Source organism: Diuraphis noxia, unplaced genomic scaffold (genome assembly GCF_037042655.1).
Source record: "Diuraphis noxia isolate RWA-SAM2 unplaced genomic scaffold, SU_Dnox_SAM2 contig0005, whole genome shotgun sequence".
Taxonomy (NCBI): domain Eukaryota; kingdom Metazoa; phylum Arthropoda; class Insecta; order Hemiptera; family Aphididae; genus Diuraphis; species Diuraphis noxia.
The window spans coordinates 33,315,015-33,342,033 of NW_028301715.1; the positions used below are offsets into that span (position 1 = coordinate 33,315,015).

Consider the following 27,019-nt stretch of genomic DNA (forward strand, 5'->3'; position numbering starts at 1 on the left):
ATTTACTAGAAAAAGGTACTTTATTTGACTAATGATTAATATAATTTATGATGGAGATTTTTTTTTTTTTCATAAATATTTTAAGAAAATGAAAGTTTTTCATACACTTATTTATCCAACTAATGTAATTAACATATAAGAAAGAAAAATAATAAAGAGAACGGTTTACACAATTCATTTTAATTTGATGAATGATTATTGTTATATTTTTTTAAAACTTAACTTAAGTTAAATAAGATGTAATCAGATACTATAATATTGAATAATATAATAAATAAAAAATAAATTTTGTAACAATGCAACAAAAGGAAAAAAATATCCCTATACTTACCAACAAAATTTAAAGATATATTTTATCATGTGATATTAAACAATGTCTGTAGTATATTGAATCGTGCAATGGAATTAAGAAAACTAATAACAATAAATAAGTTAACAAAAGAGTGAGAAGACAGCTATTTTCAATCATGTTTTTATTTAATTGTTAAATTTACTTATTATTTTAGCAAAATGCAGATTTATAGCTGCCATATTTACAACAATAACTTAACTACTTTTGTGGATTTTAATGAAAAGGTAAGGAACACAGCCATACCTTAAATAGATTGAGTTCTGCTAGTTGATCGATCATATTTGTTAAACATATATACTTCTTTCTGATCCTAAATAAAACAAAAAGGAAACAATTTTTACATAAAAATGATAATTTTAAATTTGACCAATAACCCATGGAATTCATGACTTCCATAGGTTAGGCTTTATGTGTCTTTGCTCTAGTTCTAGATTAAGAGGACGCCAAACCCGCATGTGTTGTCTCCGTCGTACAAGTACGTAGCATACCAAATTTTATGCTCAGCAGATCACGTTTATCTCCGTTATTTTAAAATTTAGAGTGAATTGACCTATTATAAAAATTAAAGGCAAGATTATTACCGAGAGCATCTCATAGGCTTTTTATTATATTTTAATTTTAAGCCGAGTTATGAGTATTTTAAAATTGTAAATAATTTTTATATCTAAAAATACTCATAACATGCCTTAAAATTAAAATATAATAAAAAGCCTATGAGATGCACTCGGTAATAATCTTGCCTTTAATTTTTTTAATAGGTCAATTCACTCTAAATTTTAAAATAACGGAGATAAACGTGATCTGCTGAGCGTAAAATTTGCTATGCTACGTACTTGTACGACGAAGACAACACATGCGGGTGTGGCGTCCTCTTAAGGGTGTTATAATAACTTCTGTATTATAAAAATATGAAGAAAATTAATGAGTCTTAATTCTCTTCATATTATCATTTCACAAGATTTATAAATCAGCCAATTCCCATACAAGCGTTGATTTTGTAGTATAACTAGTTTGTAATAGTAATACATAGTCAAAGAACTAATATGTAACAGGGAATTTAACACTTTTTAGAATTATAGTTTTTGCAACTAGAGTATAGAAGTTATATATTATATATATATATAAATTCATCTAGGACAATTTTGAATGGTATGGAGGATCTAGGCAATCGTGTGGAAATATGGGAAATAAAATTAAAATAAGTAAAATGTTCCACGTTTTAGAATTAAGGAGAAAAAATGACTTAAATATTTCTGATAATTAGGAATATTTAAATAGATAATTTAAAATTTCATGATTTAATTTATGATCACATAATTTATATAATAATAATATAATTTTAAACCATCTTCAAACATTTTAAGTTTTTATGTTCAGTGAAAGTAAAATAAATAATTTCACACATTATGAGAATGACAATTTAGTTGATTACAATTGATAATTATATTTTTATTCATACCTCTTTTCAAATATTATTGAAGAAATAATTGAAGACATGATTTGTGTTATAAATGGTATTTTCAACCATTATTTATATGGGTAGCTGTGGAGAATCAGACACACGTTTAGCGTCTGAAAAAACACAATACAATTGAAAATAGAAAATAGAAAATTTAGAAAAGAAAAATTATATTTAATAGTAGATATATTACTCACTATTACATCCATACTCCATTAGTCTTTCAAGTTTCACTTTTACAGGTAAAAGTTTATATTTCATTTCTTGTTCAACAACCCAATTATCATGATTGTGATTATTATTATTCACAGTAGGACTATCTTTTTTTGTATCATTAATTGGTTTGCTGTAATTCTCTTTTGACTTTTCATCATTATCATTGTTACTTTTATATAAATATGCTGCCATTACTTCATTAAATGTTTTTCCATTCTGGATTCCATTCTCCCCACACTTCAAATTTTGTTGATGACTATCTACATTGTTTTGTTTTTTGGCAAGTTCAAGCTGTTTTACGACATATTTATAACCAATACTCACTTCAGTATCTCTTTCAGAGAATCCTATAAAGCCTGTACTAGAATTACCTTCTTTCAACTTAATGAGCTCTGCATAAACATCATCTCGATGTTTACATGGATTTGTTTCTGCACTGGTAAAACCTTTGAAACCATCATTAATTTTATCACGATCATTCATTTGTGCTTGTAAGGCTTTGACCACATTTTTTAATAGTGTATAGTTTTTACATGGAATAGCATCTGCTTCAGAAAATCCTTTGAAAGTGAAAAGTGATTTGTCATCATCTAATACTTTTGCACTATTATTTTCTATTTTCTCGTGTAATATTTGATTGGATAAGGTACTTGAAGAATCATTAATTATTATGTCTATGTCATGGTTAGTTTCTTGGTCTATTTTATCACATATATTTGTTGATACACTAACTTCATCAAGAATATTCAATGATTCTGAAGGCTTCAATTTTTTAGAATCTTTATGTTTATGATGTTTTTTCCTCTTAATTTTATCCACAGAATCAATTTGATTTGGTAATAGTTTTAGTTTTAATTTCGGTACTTTTAAAATATCATTAGAATTACATTCACTGGATTTTTCAGTTGTATTTGTTTTCAAATTCATTTCAACATTCAATATTTTTAGTTCTTTTTCATCCACTACTATTTCAGCCTGTTTTTGGTGTTTTTCAGTTATTTCAACATTATTAACAGAGTTACATTGTAATTTTATATCATTACATGGTAATCTTTCAATATCAACGGAACATACTTTCTCAAATAACTGGTTAATGTTTGATAAACTTTTTACAACATCTAGTGATTGTGATTTTTCTAAATTATTTGATTTTAATTGAGAATTGTCTTCAATATCATTATTGTCACTAGAAGGCAGAACTTTTGTTTGATCAGAATTTTCAACTTTTAATTCATTTACTATTGTACTGTCAGTTATAGGAGAAGAATTTTCTATAAAAATGATATTTTCTGTTATAATTTCAGTATGAGAACTTTCATAAGAAATTGCACTCATTGATAACAATACATTTGCTGCATCTTGTTCGTCATTTGTCATAATAGAACTTCGAAAATCATTCCAATCAGATTTTTCTGATTCTTCTGGTTTCTTTTCTTCACCACTTACCTCATTTGTGGGTGATTTATTTTTTTCCTCTCGGGAAAGTTTAAGTCTTTTAGTGTCAGTACGATTACTTTTATGACTTGAGCTACTGGAACTTTTTGACAAAGATTTGTCTTTAAATTTGTCAATGAAATCTGAACATTTAGCATCTTTTATTAAAGAGGATTTGATTTTAGACTTACCAGTTACATCTGTGCTACTGGAATTCTTCGATAATGATTTGTTTTTAGACTTATCGACAATGTCTATATAACTAGAATTTTTTGACGAAGATCTCTTTTTAGACTTATCCATGTCAGAACTAATGGAATTCTTTGATAAAGATTTGTCTTTGGACTTATCAACGTCAGTACTACTCAAAGTTTTTGAAAAATATTTGTCTTTAGACTTATCAATAGTTTTATCAAAAATTTTTGACAAAGATTTGTCTTTGGATTTATTTACAATGTCAGTATTACTAGAATTCTTGGATAAAGATTTATCTTTAGACTTATCAACAACGTCTGTACTATTATTATCTCTTTTACTACTTTTGTGATTACTTGATGATGACTTGGACTTGTCAGATGATGAACTTTTATTTTTATGAAAATTTTTTTGTTTTGAAGATCCTCCTGAATTACTTTCATCATCACTTCGATTACCATTCAATAATTTAGGCTCTTTACAAAGACTAGATGATTTTTTTTTCTCTTCAAGAGAACGTTTAGTTCTTTTCGTATCTGTTCGGTTACTTTTATGACTTGAAGTATAAGAATGAGAATTTTTCGACAAAAATGATTTTTCCTTAGTCTTATCAACAATATCTTTAGGCTTATTAATGTTATCTTTAGATTTTTCAACAATGTCTTTAGGTTTATCAACCATGTCTTTAGGTTTACTAACAACATCCTTAGATTTATCAACAATATCTTTAGACTTACTAACATCTTTAAGCTTATTAACAATATCCTTAGATTTGTCAGCAATATCTTTAGACTTGAGAACATCTTTAGACTTGATAACATCTTTAGACTTATGAATAACTTCTTTAGATTTGTCAACAATTTCTTTAAAACTATTATCCTTTTTACTACTTTTATGATTGTTAGAGGAAGACTTAGATTTATCAGATGTAGAAGTTTTATTTTTGTGTTGGCTACTTTTTTGTTTTAACGATCCTCCTGTATCATTTTCATCTTCACTTTGATTGCCGTTCACTGATTTTGGCTCTTTACAAAGACTGGAAGATATTTCTTTTTTGTCTGATCCCAAGTCTTTTCTATCATATTTTAGGGTTTTATCACAGACTATGTTGTCAGCATCTACGATAAAATCTAAATAATTTTGTAAATTGTATTATAATTACATAAGTAAAAAATGAATTTAATAACAGTAGAACTAATGGATAATGTATAATTAACTTGCCTATTTTGGAATTGAAAACAGTACTAATTTCAATATTAGATGATTTTATCGAATTTGTACTAGACTTAGTACTAATTTCAATATTAGATGGTTTTGTCAAATTCGTACTAGATTCTTTAAATCCTAGAAATAATACATTAGATTAATATAATACAATTATTATTTAATCAAAATACTTTGATACAAATGTTAAAATATTGTTTTTTTTTTTTATAATATATTATTAATGTAAAAATAGTTATTAATATAAAACTTAATTTGTGATCTTTTAGGTAAACTATAAGTCTTAGGTATTTAAATTATACCTTTTAAAAATCAATTTTAAGGAATTAAAATAAATAGATTATAATATTACATTTATTATGAACTATGATTAATTACAATTCTTAAGAGGACGTTGCACTCACATGTGTTGTCTACATATAACATACGTACTACATACAAAATTTATGTTCACTAGTTTCAATAGTGTACTGTTAGTTTTGATAGTAGAGTGAATTGACCCATTTTCACAATTTTAGGTATGAACATTATCTTTAATCTTTCATTGGTTTTTAACGATATTTTAATTTATAAATGAATTATGAGTATATAAAGTATAAATATTTGAAAAAGCATATAACATATTTAAAAATTAAAATATCATAAAAACTAACAAAAGAACACCGATAATGTTCTTACCTAAAAGTTTTATTATGTGTCAATTCACTCTAATATTAAAACTGACAGAACACTGTTAAAACTAGTGAACAAAACTTCCTACCTATGTAGTATGCACGTAAGACAGAGACAACTCATGAACTGTGATGTCTTCTGAAGATGTCTATATGTCATATATGTTGTCTCTGGAAATTTTCTTTCAGCAGGACTAATATTTTGGGTTATTAGTTTTAATATTATAGTGAATAGATCACTATTATAACTTTGTTACAATTAGTTTCAACAATTACGTGCCATAAAATACAGGATATAAATAAGTTACTTATAAATAAGAAAGAATAATGTCTGATTATATTAATTTATAAAACTTAAAAGTAAGGAAATTGTTTGTAGACTGAGTTTGCATATTTGTTTTAAATTATATTTTAATTGTTAATCATGCATGTGTATCTAAATATAAAATTTAAAAATAGAAATATTGTATATGCCCAAAGTATAAACATAGACAATATTTTAACTTTTAAGTTTTATAATAGTTCAATTCACTATAAAATTAAACCAATTTGAAAGTTTATATGAAAAAAAGTTAAAAAGTATTTTAAAAATTATAATGTATCATCACCAAGTTGCCACTACAATTATAATGAATATTTTATATAATACTATTTTTGAAAATGAACATTGAATAATTTGACCTATGTATATCATAGTTCTTTAATTTTTATTAATTGATGATATTTATTTTATAATTATACAGGAAATATGACCAATTAAAAGTAGAGAACAATAACTAGATATAGAGGCGACGTGCATACTTTGACCACGCTACATCATCTGTGATAATGTCTTTATACTTTTTCATGGCTGAATTTAAAGTTATGTTAGGAAAACATTGTACAAACCATAGGGTTAGTTTTTCTAAGACAAGAAAATGTGTCCTCTGGCTGATACGTCAGCCAAAGGATACACTGATATACTTGGTCATAAATTAAATTTAATATTAAGCTATAAAATATGATTACAGACATACCGTTTAGTTCAATTGGAGGTGCTTCATTTTTGATTCCCAAGTATTCATCTACAGCAACTGCTATTTTAGGTTCAAAAATACTTAATGAACGGGGTGCAAGTACTTGAGTAAGTATTCTGTCAGCTCCTTCTTCAATATCTTGATTTTCACGTCTAAAAGTATATTTTTAAGTAATCGGTATAGATAAATAAATTCTTTAAAAGAAATATAGGTAAAGTAATGAAAATTAAGAAAATATCAAAAATATTATACCTTTATAAATAACTTAATATTACATAAATACTAATTATTAAAAGTTAAAATTTAGCACTAATACGAGTTTTTTTAATGATTTTATTTAGAATAGCTTTGATTAATAGAATTTACAATATTTTAAAAGAAAAAAAATGAAACTTATTTTATTTTCAACATTTCAAGAATATAAATCTAATTAAAAATATAAACCTTTTAATGACAACTGGCAAATGAAAAATATTAATTTCAACTTATAAATACATACCCATCAAGTAAATGTTTTCTAAGACGTTCTCGAACAGTGTTTTTATTTAATTCTGGTGTAAATTTCACTTTACTTAAAAATTTGTTGACATTTGATTCTATGCGCTGTTTCCAATTTTGGTAAGTTGGCTGTATGAACAAACAAAGAATAGGAATTATCAATGCCGTACAATCATTTTATAAAATAAAAATTAGTTAATAAACCTTACTAATAAACATAAAAAGTATACTAAATTAGAATTTGAATAGATAAAAAAAGATGATATGCTCAAGTGATTTTTTCTGATTCTAATTAAAATTATATAATTACCTATATTTTATAATAATTACTAATTACTAATTAAAAATAATTAGAAAAACTATTTTACAGAATTAATTAATGATATAACTTAGTTAAAGTAATAGTATAGTAAGGTAATAACTCAAAAGTTTAAAAACAAATATTATAAATTATTTATGTGTTAATGTGTTATACCTTAGCATCAATATCAGTAACACAATGCCTACGAATTTCATCAAATGTGCCATTAGACTTTAATGTTTCAAGCAACATAAACACAACATCTTCGACACCTAATGTATCGTTTTTCTGGTCCATCGTAGAATCACAGACTTTCAAACAATATTTTATGGCTGTTCAATTAACACTAAAATCATTCAACAAGTATATTAATGTAAGACATAAATACTAAAAAAGATATAATGAATTATTTTAATTAGTTATTATGCCATTAACATAAATTGGTTTAAGATCCATACATTCCTACATTTTTGCATGTGTCCAGCACGTTGCAATAACATAAGAATTTGATTCAAAAACCATTTTAGCGTCATCATATAAACATACCAACTAAGAAAAAATATATTGAACACAATATTTAGTTAACAAAAATTAATTTATCGCAGTAATAAAATAATAGATTTCTCAACACATCAATACGAAATACTCACGCAAAGTTGATGGACATTCTACGTACAACGATTAATTTGAAACAGTTCTACAAAAAAAGGTAAAACTTCTTAAAACTTATAAGTAAATTATTAAATTAAATAAAATATATTAAATAAATATTAAAAATTTTTAGTACACAACACATTATAAAAATAATAATAATTATTTCAATAATATTTTATGATATTGAACAAATTTTTGTAAGATAACTGGTAGCGAAATATTATCATGGAAAGATAACCATTGTATATAAAAGATAAGCATTTATATGAATAATGTTGTCAATGTAGATTAATTGGTTATAATTTATGGATAACACGATAAATTAAATATCATGATGGACCTATTAATAATATATTATTATGGGTTATCGGGTTATGTTATTATTAAAAATAGGTCTGACTAAAAATTTAAATTTTACATACCTACCTTTATCATGGACTGTGGTTTAATATTTGTAACGGAGCGACTATACTGTAAATAATAGTAATAACAATAACAATAATAAAAATAATATATTAATATAATAATAATAATATATTCTATCAAATAATACCTGGTCATTAGATTTAAAATAAATGTATGATTATTGATTGGTACTTGGCATTTTGGCGTAGGTATGCTTCGGCCTCATAAGATCTATTAACAGGATAAATGTATTTAAATCACGGTTTAAGATAGAATTTCTATCTTAAACCGTGATTTAAATATGTAATATACGGTTATTCTGTGATCAGTGTGATCTGATTTTCTGAAGTATAAGACCATGATATTATCTATGCGTTGATTTGTTTTACCATTCATAAAATACACTAATATCCTTTATTATAATATGCAATTATATGAAGTGTGGCCTTCTCACACATAAAACTAAATTCGCTTGAATTTATCAATACAGACCGAAAAGATTCAGTCACCACCATTTCAAATGACTACTATAAATTGTTCAATAGCAGTAATTGAGTAATAGCTCATAATGATCATTTATTCCGTGGTAATAGAATCAGCCAAGATAAATAAGATAGAGGTCGTTGACATCAAAATATCAAATAGACATTTCAGTAGACTTATAGTCTATAGAGTATAGATTACTACTTAATTAATATTATTGTAAATCATAATTTTACTATCTTATTTATATTGTTTAAATGTACATAATAATATACACCTAACAACACAATATACACATATTTTGGTTACATTTTTCATTGTTTATTAACAATTAATTGAAAATTTATAATCTGTATCTTGTGTACATTTAACATATTATATGTAGAATAAATAATGAATAATATGGTTTGAGAAAGGAGGTTGTGGCAGAACCCTCAAAACAAGTATTTACTAACCGTAATCTTTATTTGTATATAAAAAGCAAATTACTAATTAGACTACAAAATGTTCACTACTCTACTCATCTAAAATCTAAACCTTAAATACATATATCTAAATATTACCTACTCGTTATAAATTTAATGTTTTGGTTCTCAAAATGCTTAGTAAAATGTTTTGCTTTGGAATAGGTATGTTTTTTTATTAAAACTATGTTGTCGTGCAAAATGCAAAAAACTTATAAAGTATTAAAGATAAAACTTTTGAACAAATTTGTTTTTTAACGACTTGAAACCATGGGATTTTTTTTTCAAAAACTCTTATACTTTTTAAAATAATGAATGTTCAATTATGAAAGAATCATCTGATATACTATACATAGGTACTATAAAGGCAGGCAAACAAGTTAATTACACAGTGAAATAAACACCTAGCTAAATAGTAAACATAAAATGAATAATGATATGTTTTTTTATTATTAATTAAAACTGTGTTTTTATTTTAAAATACCAGTCAAGTATAAAAACAAATTATGTATCATTATGTAAATACTTTAAAATTCACAAACATAAAGTTATAAATAAGAATATTAACAGAAATTATAACTTTATAATTTTTTCTTAGCTAATCAAACTATATAACATATGAATTATAAAGTAATGTTGGAAAACATTGTTTCACATTTTGTTTCATTCGATTTTTCATATGGTTGAATTAATTTAAAGAATTTTATCTCTAAATTCATAAGTTCCAAATATAACTCCGGCATACGACAATCTAAAATCCTACTACACTGATTCATGAGCCATAAAAATGAGTATGGTAATTTTGTTTTAAAAACATTATTTATTTTCGAAATTTCTGCTTGCTTTAAGAACGTTTTATTAATGTGAATGTGCCAATAATTTGAGCCAGTTCCTAAGAATATTGTATTTGGTTTTTCTTCATATGGACTATTTGTAGTTTCATTCTGTTTTTTTTTATATACTTCTTGATTTACTAAATACACTTTAGATTGAGAAGTATAAAGTGGAGTTAATGCAGTTTCTGGATCTTTACCTTTTTCTTTCTCATAATGTAATGGACTTTTGAAGTTTACTTCTATAGGTACACCACACTCATCAGCTAAATCATAGATTCTGCAACAAAAAATTTAATACATTTTTAAAATTATAATGTACATAAATATTGTGAAATGTAGGTTAAAATAAACCTAATTCCACACATCAGGTTAAAAAACAATGACTTTTGTAACTTAAAAGATATAATAATAAGCTCTAAGTCAATGAAATTTAGAAAAAATATCCATTGGATGTTGGATAGGCACCACAGGATTATATAAAACATTATTTGATTAATCACATTAAAACTAAGTTTACTTTAAATGTTCTATGGTATTTTTTAATTTAATTAAAATTGCTATGATGAGTTGCATCAAAAATGAATTAATTTCACTTAAATATAATGGAACAATCATGGTCTAGTAAATAATGTCAAAGGGTCTATTAGAATTAGATTATTATTGATTCATTGCATAATGATTGTTTATGCAACTTTACATTTCTATATTTTATCAAAAAATATTACTGAAACAACATTTTACATTCTTAGATGACACTACACCCATATTTGTTGTCATCATCTCATAATACATTTTATTTTTTTTTTAGTTTTGAGTACAAAATGTACATCAAATCCAGCAACCTATAATTGTTAACTATGAGTATAATTTATTTAAATATTTGTATTCATGAAAATGTTACATTGAAAGAAAAATAAGTGAACACTAGTACTATTTTAACCGCATAAGTGTATACATATTTAATAGGTACTTTTTAAGTGCATTCAGTTCCGAGCCGTAGTTATGAATATTATTAAATAATACTATTGTAAATATGCAAGGTATGCTTAAAAGTTGTCATTTTCATAAAAACTGACTTAACATAAAATTCCATAATAGATTATTTCACTCTAACCACTAATCAAATGAAGGCTAAACATGAAATGCTGAGCATAAACATTGTGCACTAGTAAATGGACATAACAAATACAGGAATAGTGTTGTTCTATCAAGTAATTGAACAATTAAGTAATGAACAACATATTTATCTTACAGAATGTAAGTTTATATTGTAATTTATATGATTTTATACTAAAATACCTTTTTTCATCAGTTAGATATAAAATATCAGTTTGAGAAAAATTTTTTTCTAGTGTTGTTTTTGCTTTATTACTTAATTCCATTGAATGATATTCAATTATCCATTTTAAAGTTGATGACAGTGGTTTAATTGAGGCAGGAATTTCTCTATAATTATCTTTTCTTCCAAAATCAGGTAATGATTTAAGTAAACATTCAGTGTTGTCCCTAAAGTTTTTACATATTTTGTCACCTACACAATAATAGAAATTAAAAAATAAGCATTTAATTGAATGATATAATACTTAAGTCAAAAGTTCTTAAATTATTATGTTTTCAGAGCACTTAAATTGCTAAAAAATATATCTATTCCTAAAAAAAATAAAAATATAAATTTAGAATCAAGAAATCATGATGATCACCACAATATACTACTAATAAGTAATAATATTAAATTGGATGTGTCCATAAATCCCCTATATTACTGACGGAATCCTAGAGCTTTTCACAGCACTATTTGAGAACTACTGACCTAATTAAACAGAAATTATAACTATTACTTTCTAAAACAGGTATAGTTGGCTTCATAATATTCCAATCGTTGATAAATAATTGAGTATTGCGTATATTGTTTCCATACATGTTTTCATGCAAATAATAGCTATATTTAGATACAATAATATTTCTAAATTCTATGTATTGTACATAATCGTTCCAGCTGAACAATTTTTTATCAACTATATCTGACCTAAAATAACATAATAAAATATTAAAAAATAATAAAATACTTGCATATGAAAAACTTAAGGTATTCAAATGTTGGAGAATACAATATTTTATAATCTGTCAATTAATAAACATTTTTTTTTATCAATAAAAACACATCTTATTTTTAAAATTGAGATTAATAAAGGCCTAGTATTATATAACATTTCATTTTAAACTTTTTAATGGAATATCAGAAAACTACGAGGTCTTGATTAAAGAACTATAGTTTTAAAAATAAATAAATAACATACTGGTTAATTTTTTCAGCAAAGTCTGAGGATAAGTTTTCAGAATTACCATCAAGACAAAATAAAAATTTGGCAGCAAAAAGTATGTAAGCCATTAGTTTTACTTCTATGTCTGGTAATATTTGATTACATTTAACACTCGGAGGAGATATTGATACAAGTTTGCAAACAAAATGTGTAAAATCATCTAATAAAAAAAAAATATATAATAATTATAAAAAAAAAATTTATAATAATTATAAAAAAAAAATTTATAGAAAAGTTATAATCACTTGGAAGTTGTAGTTCATCAGAAAAACGAATCACTAATTTTTTAAAATCAATATTAGGCAGCTGATCAACTTTTAAATGTTTCAATATCATGTGGAATTCTTCATTTAACATACTTCTTGAACTTGGTATCATTTTACTAAATTTAATACCATGCTTTGAATTTGCTGGTAAAAATAAGTTAACACGATTTATATGTAAATGTCCTTCATGAATCCATCTAATAAAAATAAAATTATAATTAAAATATTTAGACAGCAGCCTGCTATATATTTTATGGCTTTTCTTTCTAGTTTTTAAATTTGTTTACCTAAGTATGTCAGATAGGTGAATATCATCACCGTTGATCATAAGAGCTAATTGTAATATAGATAAAAGTTTTTTAATAGATAAAACATTCTTTTTTTCTTTTTTTTTTAAGCTAGTCCAATATTTGTTGCCAGATTTAAAAAGTTTTAACGTTTCTTCAGTAGAAAGATCTTTAGTCTTTGATGGCATCGAGGTTAGAGATTTTTTAATATTTTTTTTAAATTTAACTCTGAAATAACAAATTTGTTCAACAGATGTATACAAATATTATAAATAAGAAATTTTATATCATACTTTATTTTATTTGACTTATTACTTCTTTGCAATAAACTTATATTATCTGATAATCCCACCGAGTCGTTATTCGAATCTCTTGCAGAATGATCTAATTTTTTTAATTTGCGACTAAACTGTAATTTAATTTTTTATATTAGATCTTAATTTTTAATAATTAATAATTAATTTACTCTATTTTGTTTATTAACGCTCGTCATATTAGAATTAATACTAGATGTCAATGATTTTCTTTTATTGGAACATCTCCTTTTTTTACTTCCTTGCACTAAACCAATTTTTGCATGTAGAATTTTGTTTTTCACATTTTTAACTCCATATAAAATTTCACCGTCCCTGAAAATGATTTTTAAATTTAATATATTATTTTTAACACAATATTCAGAAAATTACCATTAATAACTTTTTGGTGTTATTGGTAATAGTAATTAGCAGATTTTTTTAAATTGTTTATTAATACATTCATAATAATATTGGTCCATTTTATACTATAATGGTTGTTATTTGAATATTAATTAACAACTGATGTTACAATAACATTAAAAGAATAAATTGGTAACAATAATGTAAAGCAAAAAAATTTTATCTTACATATCAATTATTGATGTATTTAATTTAGGAAGTTTCCTCAGTTTCTTTGATGTAAAAGCAACTTCATTACATTGCAAATATTGAACCCATAATTGTAACACTATTATTTTTAAGCTAGGTTTAGCTCCAAGTTCAATTAGCTCATTAGTAAGTCCTAAAAGTATATAATTATAACATTCCCAAGATAATAGTTTCTTAGGTTTTTCAAGTTGAGATCCAGTTGTTATTTCATGATCCAAATGAGTCGGATCTTCATAGTTCTGATTAACATCTTCATGAAAGTTTATGTGTTCTTCTCTAATACTCTGTTGCATTAAAATGTAAATAAATAAATTAAAAATAATAAATTAGTTTAAAAAAAAAAAACTATGATTTGTCTTTGTAAAAAGTTTTTATTGAAGAGTATTGAAAAGTATGTTAGTATGAAATATTTTTGATTAAATATACTTTTTGGCCAGCCTCTTAAAAGATATAATTCCACTTTTAAGTATACTTAATATTGGTACCTTACAGATTTAATCAACTTAATTTCAAACACAGAAAACAATGATTTAACAACTTAGATAAATTTCAACAAATAAAATAATTTTGACTGGAAAAATCAATAACTCTAAATAAAGTATTTCTTGTTTACTGCATAATATCATATTTACATTTTTTTTAGAATACAAAATTATTAAATTCTACATGCTTACTTGAGACTGAATCCCACATTCGTTACAAACGAATGCTCCATCAATAACGGTGAAATCGTTACAACCGCAAACAAAACATTCATTTCTTTGCATTTTACCTTTATAAATAAATAATTATATAAAATAGTTGTCTTCTATCACTTCAGACCTTAGATCATATATAAGATCTATATTATGATCTAAGTTTCAGAAATGTCAGTATTTCACTGTGAACGGAGTGTAAAACCATTTCAGATTCAGACTAACAAAATATTGAATTACATTACTTTACTTATCACTTATCACATCAAAAAAGGCGGGCGCTTACTATCAGTCCGACAATGGTCGTTATGAAATAATAATATTAATAATAATGTAAAATTTAAATAATTAGGTAGGTAGGTATGTAATCGTCGGACCTCTGACGAAAACTATAATATTGTTTGTCCGACTGACGGGTAGTTTATTATTGTATTATTTAAATTGTACAGTATTTTTTTTTTACTCAAGAAACCATGTCTTAAACTGTTGTGTGTTGAGCACGTCGACGTTCAGTACTTAACGGGTTAAAAGAGAGGGTTTGTCGAAAACTTGAATCATCATTTTATTATATAATATTATATCAGTTAGATAGGTAGTTCATCATCCGTGTATATCATGATTGAAGTGGTCTTCCGAAAAAGAGCAGGAAAATAAAACCCCTGAAAAAAATTACCTTTAATTAGTTTAATAGTTCATTATTCATTATTAGTTATTTTTTAATGTCATATTATAATAGATGTTATTTATTTTTTTTGACTAATTATTAAAGTACTTGAATAGTAAGTAGCACAAGCAGAAATTCACTGAAAGCGAAAAAGTTAGGATGGGGGCTACGATTTTAATCATGATCCAAAGACGTGCTCACCCCCACACTCCCTCATAATTCTTGATTCTTGAATGATTTTTTAACAAATTTTTAATTTAACAATCAAATAATTGTTCTTAACCAAATATTTAAAATAAAATTGCTGTCCAATCATTTTTTTAGATTCTGAGTGGAGAGATAAATATATTCATGGAAATAATACTTAGATTTTCTGTATCTTTTCCGGTAGGAAAGGGAATTTAGCAAGTGAGTTCGAGACGTCAACATTTAAGATTCACTGTAGTTCTTAAAAGCGCTAGAAAAATAGAAATTTTTAATTAAAATCGATATTGGTTTTTGGTGACTAAAAAAAAACTCGACGTATTTTTTTTTATACCTATAGAATATACATTCAATATTCATTGAATACATATATTCGCATTTTCTATAGGTAAACCACATATTTTAAAATATTTCGACTCAAATTTATTATGATATAAAAGTACAAAAATAAGGAATTATAGAATTCATTTAAAGCACGAGTGCACGACAGTTGACAAAACATAATGTTAAAAACAGTATATTCATAAAATGATTGGTTAATAATTCTTATACCTAATTCATAGGAATTTAGAATACTTAGAGAATTGTTGTTTTATCACTGATGATTAAATGTTTAGTGTTTATTGATAAGTTCCTTTTTTATCATATTTTTATTTTGGGACTTTTTCTCCTAGAACGGCTAGAACTGATCTAAGGTATTAATATTATATATATTTATACAATAATGTTATACTTTAAACAATGATTGCAGTATGTCAATATTACAAAGACTATAATTATAAATTATAAATCAAATTCGTAGTTCATAATTCATAATATTAGTCTCGTAATGAGTACGATTAAACCGCGCCCACAGGCTGTGCATTGCATTCGTTTATAAGTCCATCTTACAACATAATTAATACATAAATTAATATTTATAGATTTTTTGTACTTCTTAAAATGGATTTACATTTACCTATGGTTGTCACAGAAATTTTTTTATTTTTATTTTATCTAAATAATTATTTGGGTATAAAAATCAGACGAAACTGCTGTAGTCTCCTAACTTAACCAAAATATTCATACGTTTTCCATCTATTTTGTGCTTAAACTTTAAACTAATTGCTATATCATTTAATTATAATAATAACTATAAATTATATAGGTACATTATTGGTACTGGTACATACAGAATTTATTTATGAGTCCAAAATGTATCATTTTATGTACACTACAGCCTACAGGTCATTATTTAATAAGTGTAAAATGTAACCATATATATTAACATTATGTATTCAACATTAACGTATATTTACGTGTGCAAACATTCAGTGCAAACATTTTTAAGAAACGGCAAATTGCAACGGCATGCGTATTAGGTACCTACAATAATTATTACCACACGACTCATTCAAATCTACTCAACAATTTTGATGTCAATTTTTGGACATTGCTGGTATATTTAAAAAATTTTTTACATGTTTGCAGTTATAAGTAAACTATGTATAGCCATTATTGATTTTTTTTTTTAACTCGCATCATTCATGAAAATTATTATCACTCCAATTCATTTATTTAAAAATAAAAATACATAACAAATGAAGACATAAATAAGTAAATAATAATATACATTCGTTATGATATTATTCATAACATATAGGTAGGTAAACTCTTAAACATAAAAAAAAGAACATCGAGTATAATATAAATAGTAAATAGTGTATCAGGAATTATTGCTTATACTGTATAGTTACCTATATGTAAAAATGAGAATATACCTTAAACTTAAATAAATAAACATAATATTTTGGTGCATATTTTACAAGTGACAAAATTAAAAGTATAATCACGTTTGAATAAAAATTAACAGGTAAATAGGTACGTTTAATGATATACTTCAGCTCATAATACACATTTAAATAAAATCGTCCTCAACTTAGCCAAATATGTAAAATGTTATTACGAACATCGAACTTCAAAATTTGTATCTTTGTTCTCTAGTATTGTTAATAGTGTTAACACGGAATCATTCTAAATGATAGGCCGGCTTCTAATGCTATTAATTTCGGTGGACATAGCTTTAGTCTGTAAAGAAAAACGAAAATATTAATAATACATGAACACATATGGTATAATATTATTATCACTATACAAAGATATATTCAGTAATTAATCATCCGTGTTATGACTTATTAGTTTTACACACAGTCATACAGATCATATTTCACAGTTTTAGTATTTATATAAATCTGTGTAGGTACCTATAGCCTATAGGTATAGGTTAAGCCTATAGGTACCTTCCAATAAAAATATTAATATATGTACACCCCTTCTACCTCTACTAGATTCACCTGTTACCTCCTAACTAAACTTTAAATTTATGTACGTAAAATATTATAATGAAAACTAATATTTCAACTTTTAAAGTATTTAGATAAATAAGTTCAATACATTTTCATCTAAGATTTTTAAGCAATATTAAGACAACGATTTAATTAAACTAAAATGTTCTATATATTATTTCAAGTGTGGTTCTCTATTAGATACATTAGTTTTTAAAATCATATTAAAATATTATCAGTTTGAATAAAAGTTATAGACTGTAAAAATTACAAGTGATACACTGTCTAATAATGCACAATATTATAATCAAGTGCAGGTATATATAGGTAGTTATCGGCTTATCGCAATTTGCTTATAGATATATAGGTCAGTGAAAAGGAATTTTTTTATAACATGGGTATTTGTTGAAACATATTTTAATTTTTCATGAAAGAAACATTTTTCGTTCAAAAATGTAAGACAAGCATTCATTTTATAAGTGTTAGGTTAGGTTATAGATACAGTTTTTTATAGCAGGTATTTATATAATAATATAAATTATAATATATGGTGTACGCGCGAAAATGAATAATATAAAATGTATTAGTTATTTTGGAAAAAAAAACCTAAACATCATTATATTTATTCAAATTGCAAAAAATGAATCACGATCAATTTTTTTATAACTCTAAAGTATGTTTACTTCTACTAAGTTATAAATTATAATAATAATGTATCAATGTGAATAATGTATACTATATAGTAGAGTAACTTTGTTACTAGTATATGTACACTTTGTGTATCATAAGTCGTTATATTATTACGAAAATATTAGAATAATAAAAAGAAAAAACAGAGGCTCAGGGGGGGGGGCAATCGCCCCATCGCCCCTCCCACCTAAAAAAAAAATACACCCTTGGTAGAGTTAACATACTTTTGGCCACCGTTGAACGCCTCGATAGTCAGCGATTCGACGTAGATGACCGGCGCTTCGAATCTCCAGGTTAGTATGTTCATCGTGGTTGAATGGTTCCAAACCAATAGTACCGATTTGATAGAACCTACATTGGTCGACCCGAACACCCGACGGTGGACACTGCCCGGTTTGTAATGTTGTTCTCTATTTAAAGTGTAAAAATTGAATTATTATTAATCATTTGCTTTGGTACTATAACTGTCTTTTGTCATTGTCATGATATATAGGAATTTTAATTTCTAAAGCCTTAAATGTATCTATTTATGATATATGTTTGAGAAAAAAATATACGAACAGAAATCAGAAAACATCTGTACAACTATAACATTATCATATAAGTAATTCTAATGAGTTTAAAAAATATAACCACCAATACCAATACCTACTCAATTTCAACATTATCATGTGGTGGTTTTTTTTTATTTGTTAACGGAGGTAATAGTAGGTAGGTACGTACACGCATATTATACTTATATAATATACATAACAATATATTTGATGTGGTTGGAATTTGGAAAAGACGACTTGGTACGTATACTTTGCAGTCTTATAGAATACAGAATACACTCACTTGAATACGTTCAAAAGTTTTGATTTTGATTCAGTTCCTTCGAGTTGCACCAAAAAATGCCCTACTTCCCCACCATGGTCTTTGCTCAATTGTGAGTTTGCCAAGGTCAACGTCACTCGATATAAGTACGCTAAAACATACATGTAAGAAATTGCATAACTACATATGTTTTAGATATAAAACACCAGTTTATATAGTATCTATATCGCATCGTCACCGTCGGTACATCATTGTCTATGTACGAAAACACGTATATGTATGTCTAAGTAATGTTTTTTTTTGTAATACATCCAGTTGAAAAATATAATTTTAAAAGTTTTTAAATAAGAACTTTTTTTTATACCTAAATCTTAAATTGTTGTTAAGACATAACAGTAGGTATATAAGTTTGTTATCATTTATTAAAAATTTAAAACTATAAAATTAATGAAAAAAGCTGCAGTTAAATGTATGTGTAACTTTTATACTTACTGCAAAATGGTGAGTCTCCGTTGGTGATTGAGTATAAACGTATGTGTGGCGATGCATTTGGATCAATAGAACTAGCAATGGTGGCGGCATATTTTTTCCAGTGGCCCAGCGATCGCATACCCATTTCTGCACAAATTTTACCATCAGGGTTCTAAACCATTGAGTAATCAGATTAAAAAATATATTTTATAATATTATTAATAATAATTAACAGCTAATGACAATAATGTGCCATGTACGAACCATATCGCTCAAACATGAAAAACATTCTCCACTTAAAAATTCTTCATATGAATCGCATTCAATTGCTACAAAGTTGCAATGTGTGTTCACGGATTCGTTAAAATATTCGTGTGCTCTGACATGATCGCAGGCAAGGAATCTTCTCATGCCTTGATAGAAGCTACCGTTTTCGCGGTTAATATACTTCATCATACCTTGGTTACACCCGGGTTGATTCTCGCCTCCATTTGGATAGAAATCTAAATGGCCTATCGGCGCACTCATTCCCAGACCTACAGCATACAATGAACGAACATGATACAAAATGATTATTAAAAATGTGTAAAGGTACAAAATATTATCAAACGATAAAAATAAATAATCAAAATGTTATTTTAAAGAATATTGCTACAATATAAAGCAATAATTTAATAATTGATATTATACCTAATTCGCCTCCTTTTATAAACGGCCTGGAGTCGGTGTGTATGATATCCACATACATGGCGTCCGAAGGATCTAATCTCACCATCGGGTCTGTTTGGCTGAAATGAGGTTCAGCCGGGTCTAGACCAGTGATTCGACCCACAGTCACGCCAAAGTTTGTCTGCAGTACGCTTCCGACGTAACCACAGAGATGCGATCCTAAACTATGGCCGATTAGATGAACATTGGCTACGTTTAATCCCAGCTCCGTCTAAGCATAAAAATTCCATAATATAATACTATAAATACTGTATTGAAGTCAGGGCTTGAATTGGAAAAAATTGTGAGAGGAATGCAAAAGTATGAACAAAAATGTGCGTAGGTATCTGTACCTATATTTAATTGTTTTATTGATTAGGATAAAATTAAATTTAGAATATAAATATTTTTAAAAAAGAAAACTATGCACCTCCCTCAATCCTGGCACTGAGTGTAGCATAATCTATCTATATAATATATTAATACTCAAGGAATTTTTTTTGTCTTATATATATACATATATAAATACCGTAGTAAGGGAAAAATAAATAGGTTCATTATTGGAAAGGTAAAGATTTGTATTGTATTTATTGGTAAAAAAAAAAATGAAGTTAGTATGATGACGTTAAGACAGATAAAAAAAATATAAAATCAGAAATACTTCAGTAGCAACGTCTGCCCCCCAAAAAAAAACATTGCCTATACCCACCCGGTGAAGTCGGCTAGTTCGAAACATAAATATCAGTAACCTAACAAATTTATATATCAAAAGAAAATACTTTATTGTTGTTTATCATTAAAATGTTTAAGTTAATAGTCCTCATGTATAGACTCAAAAACTTAAATACGGAATAAGATTCCGGTTTTTCTCATATAAAATGTTCATATTGAATAAATGAGGAAGAAGCACTAACTCCAATAACAACCGAACTGTGTATGATGCAATAAGAAACACATTTTAGAGCGTGTTTATTTTAAAATTAAAATGGTTTTTATGGTCAAATTAACCAATAGCCGATAAATGTATGTTTATTGTTTTTATAATATATAAGTTTAATACTTGTTATTATAAATATTAATGAATTATGAAAATCACATTTTAATAGTTATTCATTAAAACCTCTTTGAAAAATAGTAGATAACTAGATGAGCATTATTATTTAATATGCGAATTAAATATCAATACATTTAAATTCCGATGTTTTTAAATTTAAAAGTTCTACGACGACTCGGAATTATATAAATTGATAATTGATATAAATAAATGTACTGTATTGTATATTCAATCAACAATATATTATATATTACGAACGAAATGATCAAATCGATCGATAATTAATAACTATTAAAGTATTAACTCGACACGATTGTAATCGATTGGGAAACTTTTGCCTATTATACCGTGTTAGATCGTAATTCTAAAGATAAGTGCATTTATTTTTTTTACAGCAACCCATTATCCAAAGAGGCGACGACAAGGATAAACGATTTTAAATATTATTTATATTCATGTTCTACCTATTGAAATTAAAATAAATGAACCGTAAATTAAAATGTCAGTTATTGTGTATACAATTTCAAGTAGATCAATTAAAAAGTACTCAAATGTCACTCACTCGTATCACGTTTATCAAGTGTGCTGTTATCCTGCCAACCATCCGTATGTTGGCCACGGCCTGCGTATACGGCGATCCCGAGCCCTGTTCCCAGTCGATGATTATCACGTTGGCGTCGTACCGTCGCAGGATCTGTCGGGCGATTTCCTTCAGCCACGGCCGGTCACCACCTTCCAAGAACCCATGTGTGATGAAGTACGTGGGCATCGATGGGATCACGTGGGACATGATCACCGAATTGCGGTCCTTGTGGTTCAGGTACTGGCATACGTTCCTGTTGTTGCGCGTATACAGACAGTATCGTGGCGCGATCTTTTCCGGCTTTTCCGGAAACACGTTCACCGGCCTGGATGAGACGTCTTGCCACAGGCCGGCCACCGAGAAACAACCGTACTCACCGTAGCACTTGACCTCCACGTCTGCAAAAAAAACCAAGACAGCTGTTGTGTATTTATTATTTTAATTAGGTACTATATTTATATTAGAGTCAGTAATACTACAGGGAAGTTTTTGAATTTGAATGTTTAAGAATGTAACTATACATTTTAGAGGAACTTCAAATTAATTTAACTAATCTATAAGAATACCTAATGATCTAACTGGTTTTACTTATCATAGTTTTATAAAATCAAAATCAAAATTCATATTTTTTAAGCATACTTGTGTGCTAAAAAAAGGCATATTTATAGTTATTTTTTAAGAGAATTACTAAGTTCCAGGCACTAATAATTATAATATTATGTATATTAACTGGACAACTGGTATATATCAGTGAGATGGTTGTCATATATGTGGGTATTGTTTACATATGCATACGCGCGGAGTTTCTTATAAAATTTGTATGCGATATCAAAATTATAATAATATAAAATGATTGTACATAAATTGATATGCAATCAGTGCTAATTTTTTCGTACAAAAAATGTAACGATATTATTGTTTAGAACTGATATATCGACTGTCCAATTCATACACTAATAAGTATTAACATATTATAATGCTTTCTCTATAACACGGGCACACAGCTAAGTCTCGTAGCTTGAATTTATTTTTACCAGTTTACATTTTTGTAAGTTATGTTTGAGGTGATATAAGCAAAACTCGAAAGTCAAATGTATAATGTATTTACCTTCTCATCGAGATTCGAGTTATCATAGTTCGATTGTATAGAAAAAATATGTTCTACTTTATTTTACAATAATATAGACTTTCTGTGGTTTTTAAGTAAATTTGATTTTGTTTATAGGTATACGTATACTGCAGTCTAACTTTTCGTGACGACGTGACGGTATCACATAACTCAAAATAAGCGTTATTGGATCATATACTCCTCGTAAGAATATTAAATTGTCTAAGTTTCTTATAAAGGTACAACGGCAGTTATGGATAATTGTATGATTCCATATTACAAACTGCTTCGGCACTGCAGTATCTCTATGTTGATTTTAGCCAGTTATAATTTGTATCCCCGATTCTACAGGTACCCACATTTACGAAAACAAAACTCCGTTTACTATTGGAAACATTTGATTTTATATAATTTGTTATATCAATGGCGATGATATAAAGTATGTACCTAGTATATGTAATATGTATATATATATATATATATATATATATATGCGAAGAGAAGTTTAGAACTCTTATAATAAAACTCACATTTAATTTGTCAATACAGAAAAATACGGTTTAATAATATTAGTTGATATTACTTTATAGTTTACAGTTTCAAGCTAGCGAAAGCCACAATATTAATACTCAATGCGTTCAAAATGAACGATGGTGTATTGTATGTAACCTAACCTAACGATGGAATATTTTAAATATAGCAACGTGCATGATATTTGGTTTTTAAATGAAGTAATAGACTATTAAAAATATTCGTTTGGAATTATTTTTTTTAGATCAATAGGTACAACGCCCAGAGTTTAGTCAATGGAAATAATTAATAATTAGTCATTTTGACAGACGACTGTTGTAGCTTTACTTGATATTCAATAATATGTTTGTATGTGTTGAATAATAGTTTATATTAAAAGCGCAATTTAAATTAAATAATCCATATAATTAAAAGTTTCATATTTTGTTATTATATACCTAATTTGGTCGATTAAACTTAGTATAATATAATATCTACTATACGACACAGTTTTAACACTAATGATTAATATACTATAATAACAATAATCATTATCAATTTCATAATCAACGAAAGCCGGCATGTTCACTGTGGACTCTGAGTCGAATTCAACACGAGGTAAATATAATTTCCACCTCTTGTTTATACTTCGCACATCAATTTATAGGTCCACAGTTTGCGATAACGTCACAACTCTGCTGTACATTTATGTTAAGAATATTGCAAAATTTACTGTAACATAATATGAAGGTATTTAACAATATTTTATTATTATTGTTATCGGGCATTTAAAAAATAGTGTGTTGCTAAATTCCTCAAGGTTCTATAATTATTGAGACCGAGCGAACTTTGAAATATTAAATCGCGCTCACCAATGATTATTTAATCAGTCAATATTTTTTTCGTTTGGATTTGACAAAGTGTCGAACAATTTATTGTAATTGGCCGATTTAACTACTCACAAGGTTGGTTTTAGTCAACGGAAATTGGAAGATTTTGGAGTCTACTTAGCTATATAATACTCAGACAGGATAAATAATATATTGCAGGTAACCGTATGGTAATTGCAATAATAGATTATAATTTATAGTTCAGTCGGTCGAAATGTTTCGATACAATATTCGATCTTCATACGTAGTTACGCGAGTATGATTGTATATTATATTATTTAAAACAATGTTTTTAATTAAATTTATGATGCATTAATTGCAACGCGTTTTATATTGTTGATGTAGGTACTGGAATAATTAAAATATGTCTGTCGAATAAGTATAGGTATGCATATTAAGTATTTTTTGAGAGTTTATGGCGTAATCTCGGTTGTTAATTTCACGGAAAAACAAAATGGTCAAAATCATTGCAGGTATTTCCAAAGCGCTGCAATTTAGCGTAATTATTACGATATTTTATACTAAATGATCGATGTAAGTTTCGGGTAAGAGTTAACATCTGCAGATAAGTATTTATTAGGCACCTATTGGCAAATAATTAACAACATGACACTGTTAAGGTTAACGCTGAACAATAATCGTCATGACGGCTTTTACAATTAAAAAGAAAATAGTTACTTAGACAGAGGTACTCACTGTCGCCTTCCAAAATAACGTTGTTTGCGTCCGCGGTGTAGTTCAACGGGAACGTGATATTGTCCGTCTGTGCCAAGTACAGCATGGTCTGCAGCAGTAGATTGCTCGTGTTGTTGAACATGACTGTAAGATTTTGGGGCGGTCACCAAGAAAAATAGACTACGAATTTCAAAAATCCGCAAACGGACAAGATTTTACGCGGATTTATACAAAAATATGACTGCAGATTGTTCGGTTGTCGTAATATGTATGCGCACTGCCGAAAATCGTAAAATTTTATTCACGCGCGCACGCGCCGTCGAAATCCCTAAGGAATCGTGAAAAATGCGATTGACACACTGACGGTATTTTATGATATCAAATTATAACCGTATGGGAATACATTACGAAACACTTTTTATGACGACATATGTTGTGTTTTCAAACACGTGTGGTTGTCTTTGTTTAAAAAAAACCGGTTGTTTGATTTTGATTTTGTCGACGACGAGCTGCACGTGCTGCCTCGGATGCTGCAAGGCGCTGTATGAACGCAACGTGGGTTTTTGTGATGCGTTACACGTTCGATTAAATAGATCGTTCGATTGTGAACTGCAGTGGCAGATATAATATGAACAATTATAATTATTATATAGTGCAACAGAAGCACAAAGGTCGGGAAAACGACACTGAAACACACTCCAATAATATTATTGTACACACGATATTATTTACCTAAGCCGCAGTTACTATAACGCGCACTCGGCGAGCTCGGTTATTTTGTTTTTAAAAGAAAAAGAAAAACCAGAACACATGTGACATAAAGAACCAATTCAAAGCGTACGTAACCGCGATAATATCACATTCGTATTTTCTTTACACAATCGGCGATCGAATTATCAATTCGTATCCGACAGCGGACTGTATTTATACCGAACGGATCTTCACGGGCAGCGCATTTTAGCTGTAACAACAATGTTATTATTATTATTTTTTTGCGCGGTCAAGCAATAATTTCGCGGTCGGTACAGGCGTCGGTATAATATAATACTATAATTGTTATTATGAAATGTGCAACGAGTAGTTTAACGACCTTTACAATGTTGTGTACGTTTAACGAGAAATTATTGTAATGATCTCTGAATGTTATTTTTTTGTATTAAGGAATTTTGTTTATTTTAGTAGGTGATTCGGTCATATTTATTTTATATTTGATGACGGGTTGATAAAAATGCCCTATATCCGTTACGTATATAAACCATGTTACTTAATTTTTATAATTCAATATCATTAATATGCTGCATGACGTATTTATAAACAATATAATTAATTAGTACCTATAATGACCAATAATAGACTTTGAACGATTTATTATTCATTCGATTGAACTTGTTCGTGTTTCATACGAAATCTATACAAAGTTCTATTATTTTATCGAGAAAATCTACGTTTGCAACCGTTTACTATAATAGGAAATTTCAAAGAAAACAACCCTAATTTATTAATGCATTCCCATGAATACGATAGAAGCAGTCTATCAGTATTTATTTGTTTTAACGCATATTATTTTTAGATTCTGATAAGAGTAATAAATGTATTGATTTTACAATGATGTAAATTTTTTGAGTGAATGTGAGTGTGCA

General features: G+C 27.1%; 3 protein-coding genes across 4 annotated transcripts; all 3 read right to left on the minus strand.

Annotated features, from left to right (window-relative positions):
* Positions 1–444: 444 nt before the first annotated feature.
* Positions 445–8,177, minus strand: LOC107169574 (uncharacterized). The gene is made up of 8 exons (XM_015519360.2): positions 8,017–8,177; positions 7,541–7,712; positions 7,067–7,194; positions 6,568–6,719; positions 4,878–5,000; positions 2,009–4,786; positions 1,812–1,924; positions 445–662 (listed from the first exon to the last, which is right to left on the minus strand). The coding sequence occupies exons 2-7, from the start codon at positions 7,661–7,663 to the stop codon at positions 1,884–1,886; spliced, it is 3,345 nt and encodes a 1,114-aa protein (XP_015374846.1). The 5' UTR covers positions 7,664–7,712; positions 8,017–8,177; the 3' UTR covers positions 445–662; positions 1,812–1,883.
* A 1,177-nt stretch (positions 8,178–9,354) lies between these two features.
* TAF1B (TATA box-binding protein-associated factor RNA polymerase I subunit B) lies at positions 9,355–14,935 on the minus strand. 2 transcript variants are annotated; one of them, XM_015519355.2, is made up of 10 exons: positions 14,662–14,935; positions 13,967–14,271; positions 13,549–13,711; positions 13,376–13,491; positions 13,083–13,310; positions 12,775–12,992; positions 12,506–12,689; positions 12,047–12,234; positions 11,508–11,739; positions 9,355–10,485 (listed from the first exon to the last, which is right to left on the minus strand). In XM_015519355.2, the coding sequence occupies exons 1-10, from the start codon at positions 14,752–14,754 to the stop codon at positions 9,996–9,998; spliced, it is 2,217 nt and encodes a 738-aa protein (XP_015374841.1). In that variant the 5' UTR covers positions 14,755–14,935; the 3' UTR covers positions 9,355–9,995. The 2 variants fall into 2 exon arrangements, with proteins under 2 accessions (XP_015374841.1, XP_089085572.1); XM_089229446.1 differs by lacking the exon at positions 13,967–14,271.
* Positions 14,936–17,144: 2,209 nt separating this feature from the next.
* Positions 17,145–26,338, minus strand: LOC107169575 (pancreatic triacylglycerol lipase-like). The gene is made up of 8 exons (XM_015519361.2): positions 25,401–26,338; positions 22,176–22,594; positions 20,542–20,791; positions 20,116–20,387; positions 19,873–20,023; positions 19,402–19,531; positions 18,789–18,974; positions 17,145–17,617 (listed from the first exon to the last, which is right to left on the minus strand). The coding sequence occupies exons 1-8, from the start codon at positions 25,519–25,521 to the stop codon at positions 17,548–17,550; spliced, it is 1,599 nt and encodes a 532-aa protein (XP_015374847.2). The 5' UTR covers positions 25,522–26,338; the 3' UTR covers positions 17,145–17,547.
* Positions 26,339–27,019: the final 681 nt, after the last annotated feature.

Coding starts and splice junctions, on each gene's coding strand:
- LOC107169574 (XM_015519360.2), bottom strand. CDS start 7,663: ATGGACCAGAAAAACGATACATTAGGTGTCGAAGATGTTGTGTTTATG. Junction 4,787..4,877: donor TGTTTTCAATTCCAAAATAG/GCAAGTTAATTA, acceptor AAAATTATTTAG/ATTTTATCGTAGATGCTGAC. Junction 1,925..2,008: donor AATGGAGTATGGATGTAATA/GTGAGTAATATA, acceptor GTGTTTTTTCAG/ACGCTAAACGTGTGTCTGAT.
- TAF1B (XM_015519355.2), bottom strand. CDS start 14,754: ATGCAAAGAAATGAATGTTTTGTTTGCGGTTGTAACGATTTCACCGTT. Junction 13,311..13,375: donor AATAAGTCAAATAAAATAAA/GTATGATATAAA, acceptor TTGTTATTTCAG/AGTTAAATTTAAAAAAAATA. Junction 11,740..12,046: donor AACTATACCTGTTTTAGAAA/GTAATAGTTATA, acceptor ATTATTGTGTAG/GTGACAAAATATGTAAAAAC.
- LOC107169575 (XM_015519361.2), bottom strand. CDS start 25,521: ATGTTCAACAACACGAGCAATCTACTGCTGCAGACCATGCTGTACTTG. Junction 22,595..25,400: donor CGTTATTTTGGAAGGCGACA/GTGAGTACCTCT, acceptor TTTTTTTTGCAG/ACGTGGAGGTCAAGTGCTAC. Junction 20,388..20,541: donor TATAAAAGGAGGCGAATTAG/GTATAATATCAA, acceptor TGTATGCTGTAG/GTCTGGGAATGAGTGCGCCG.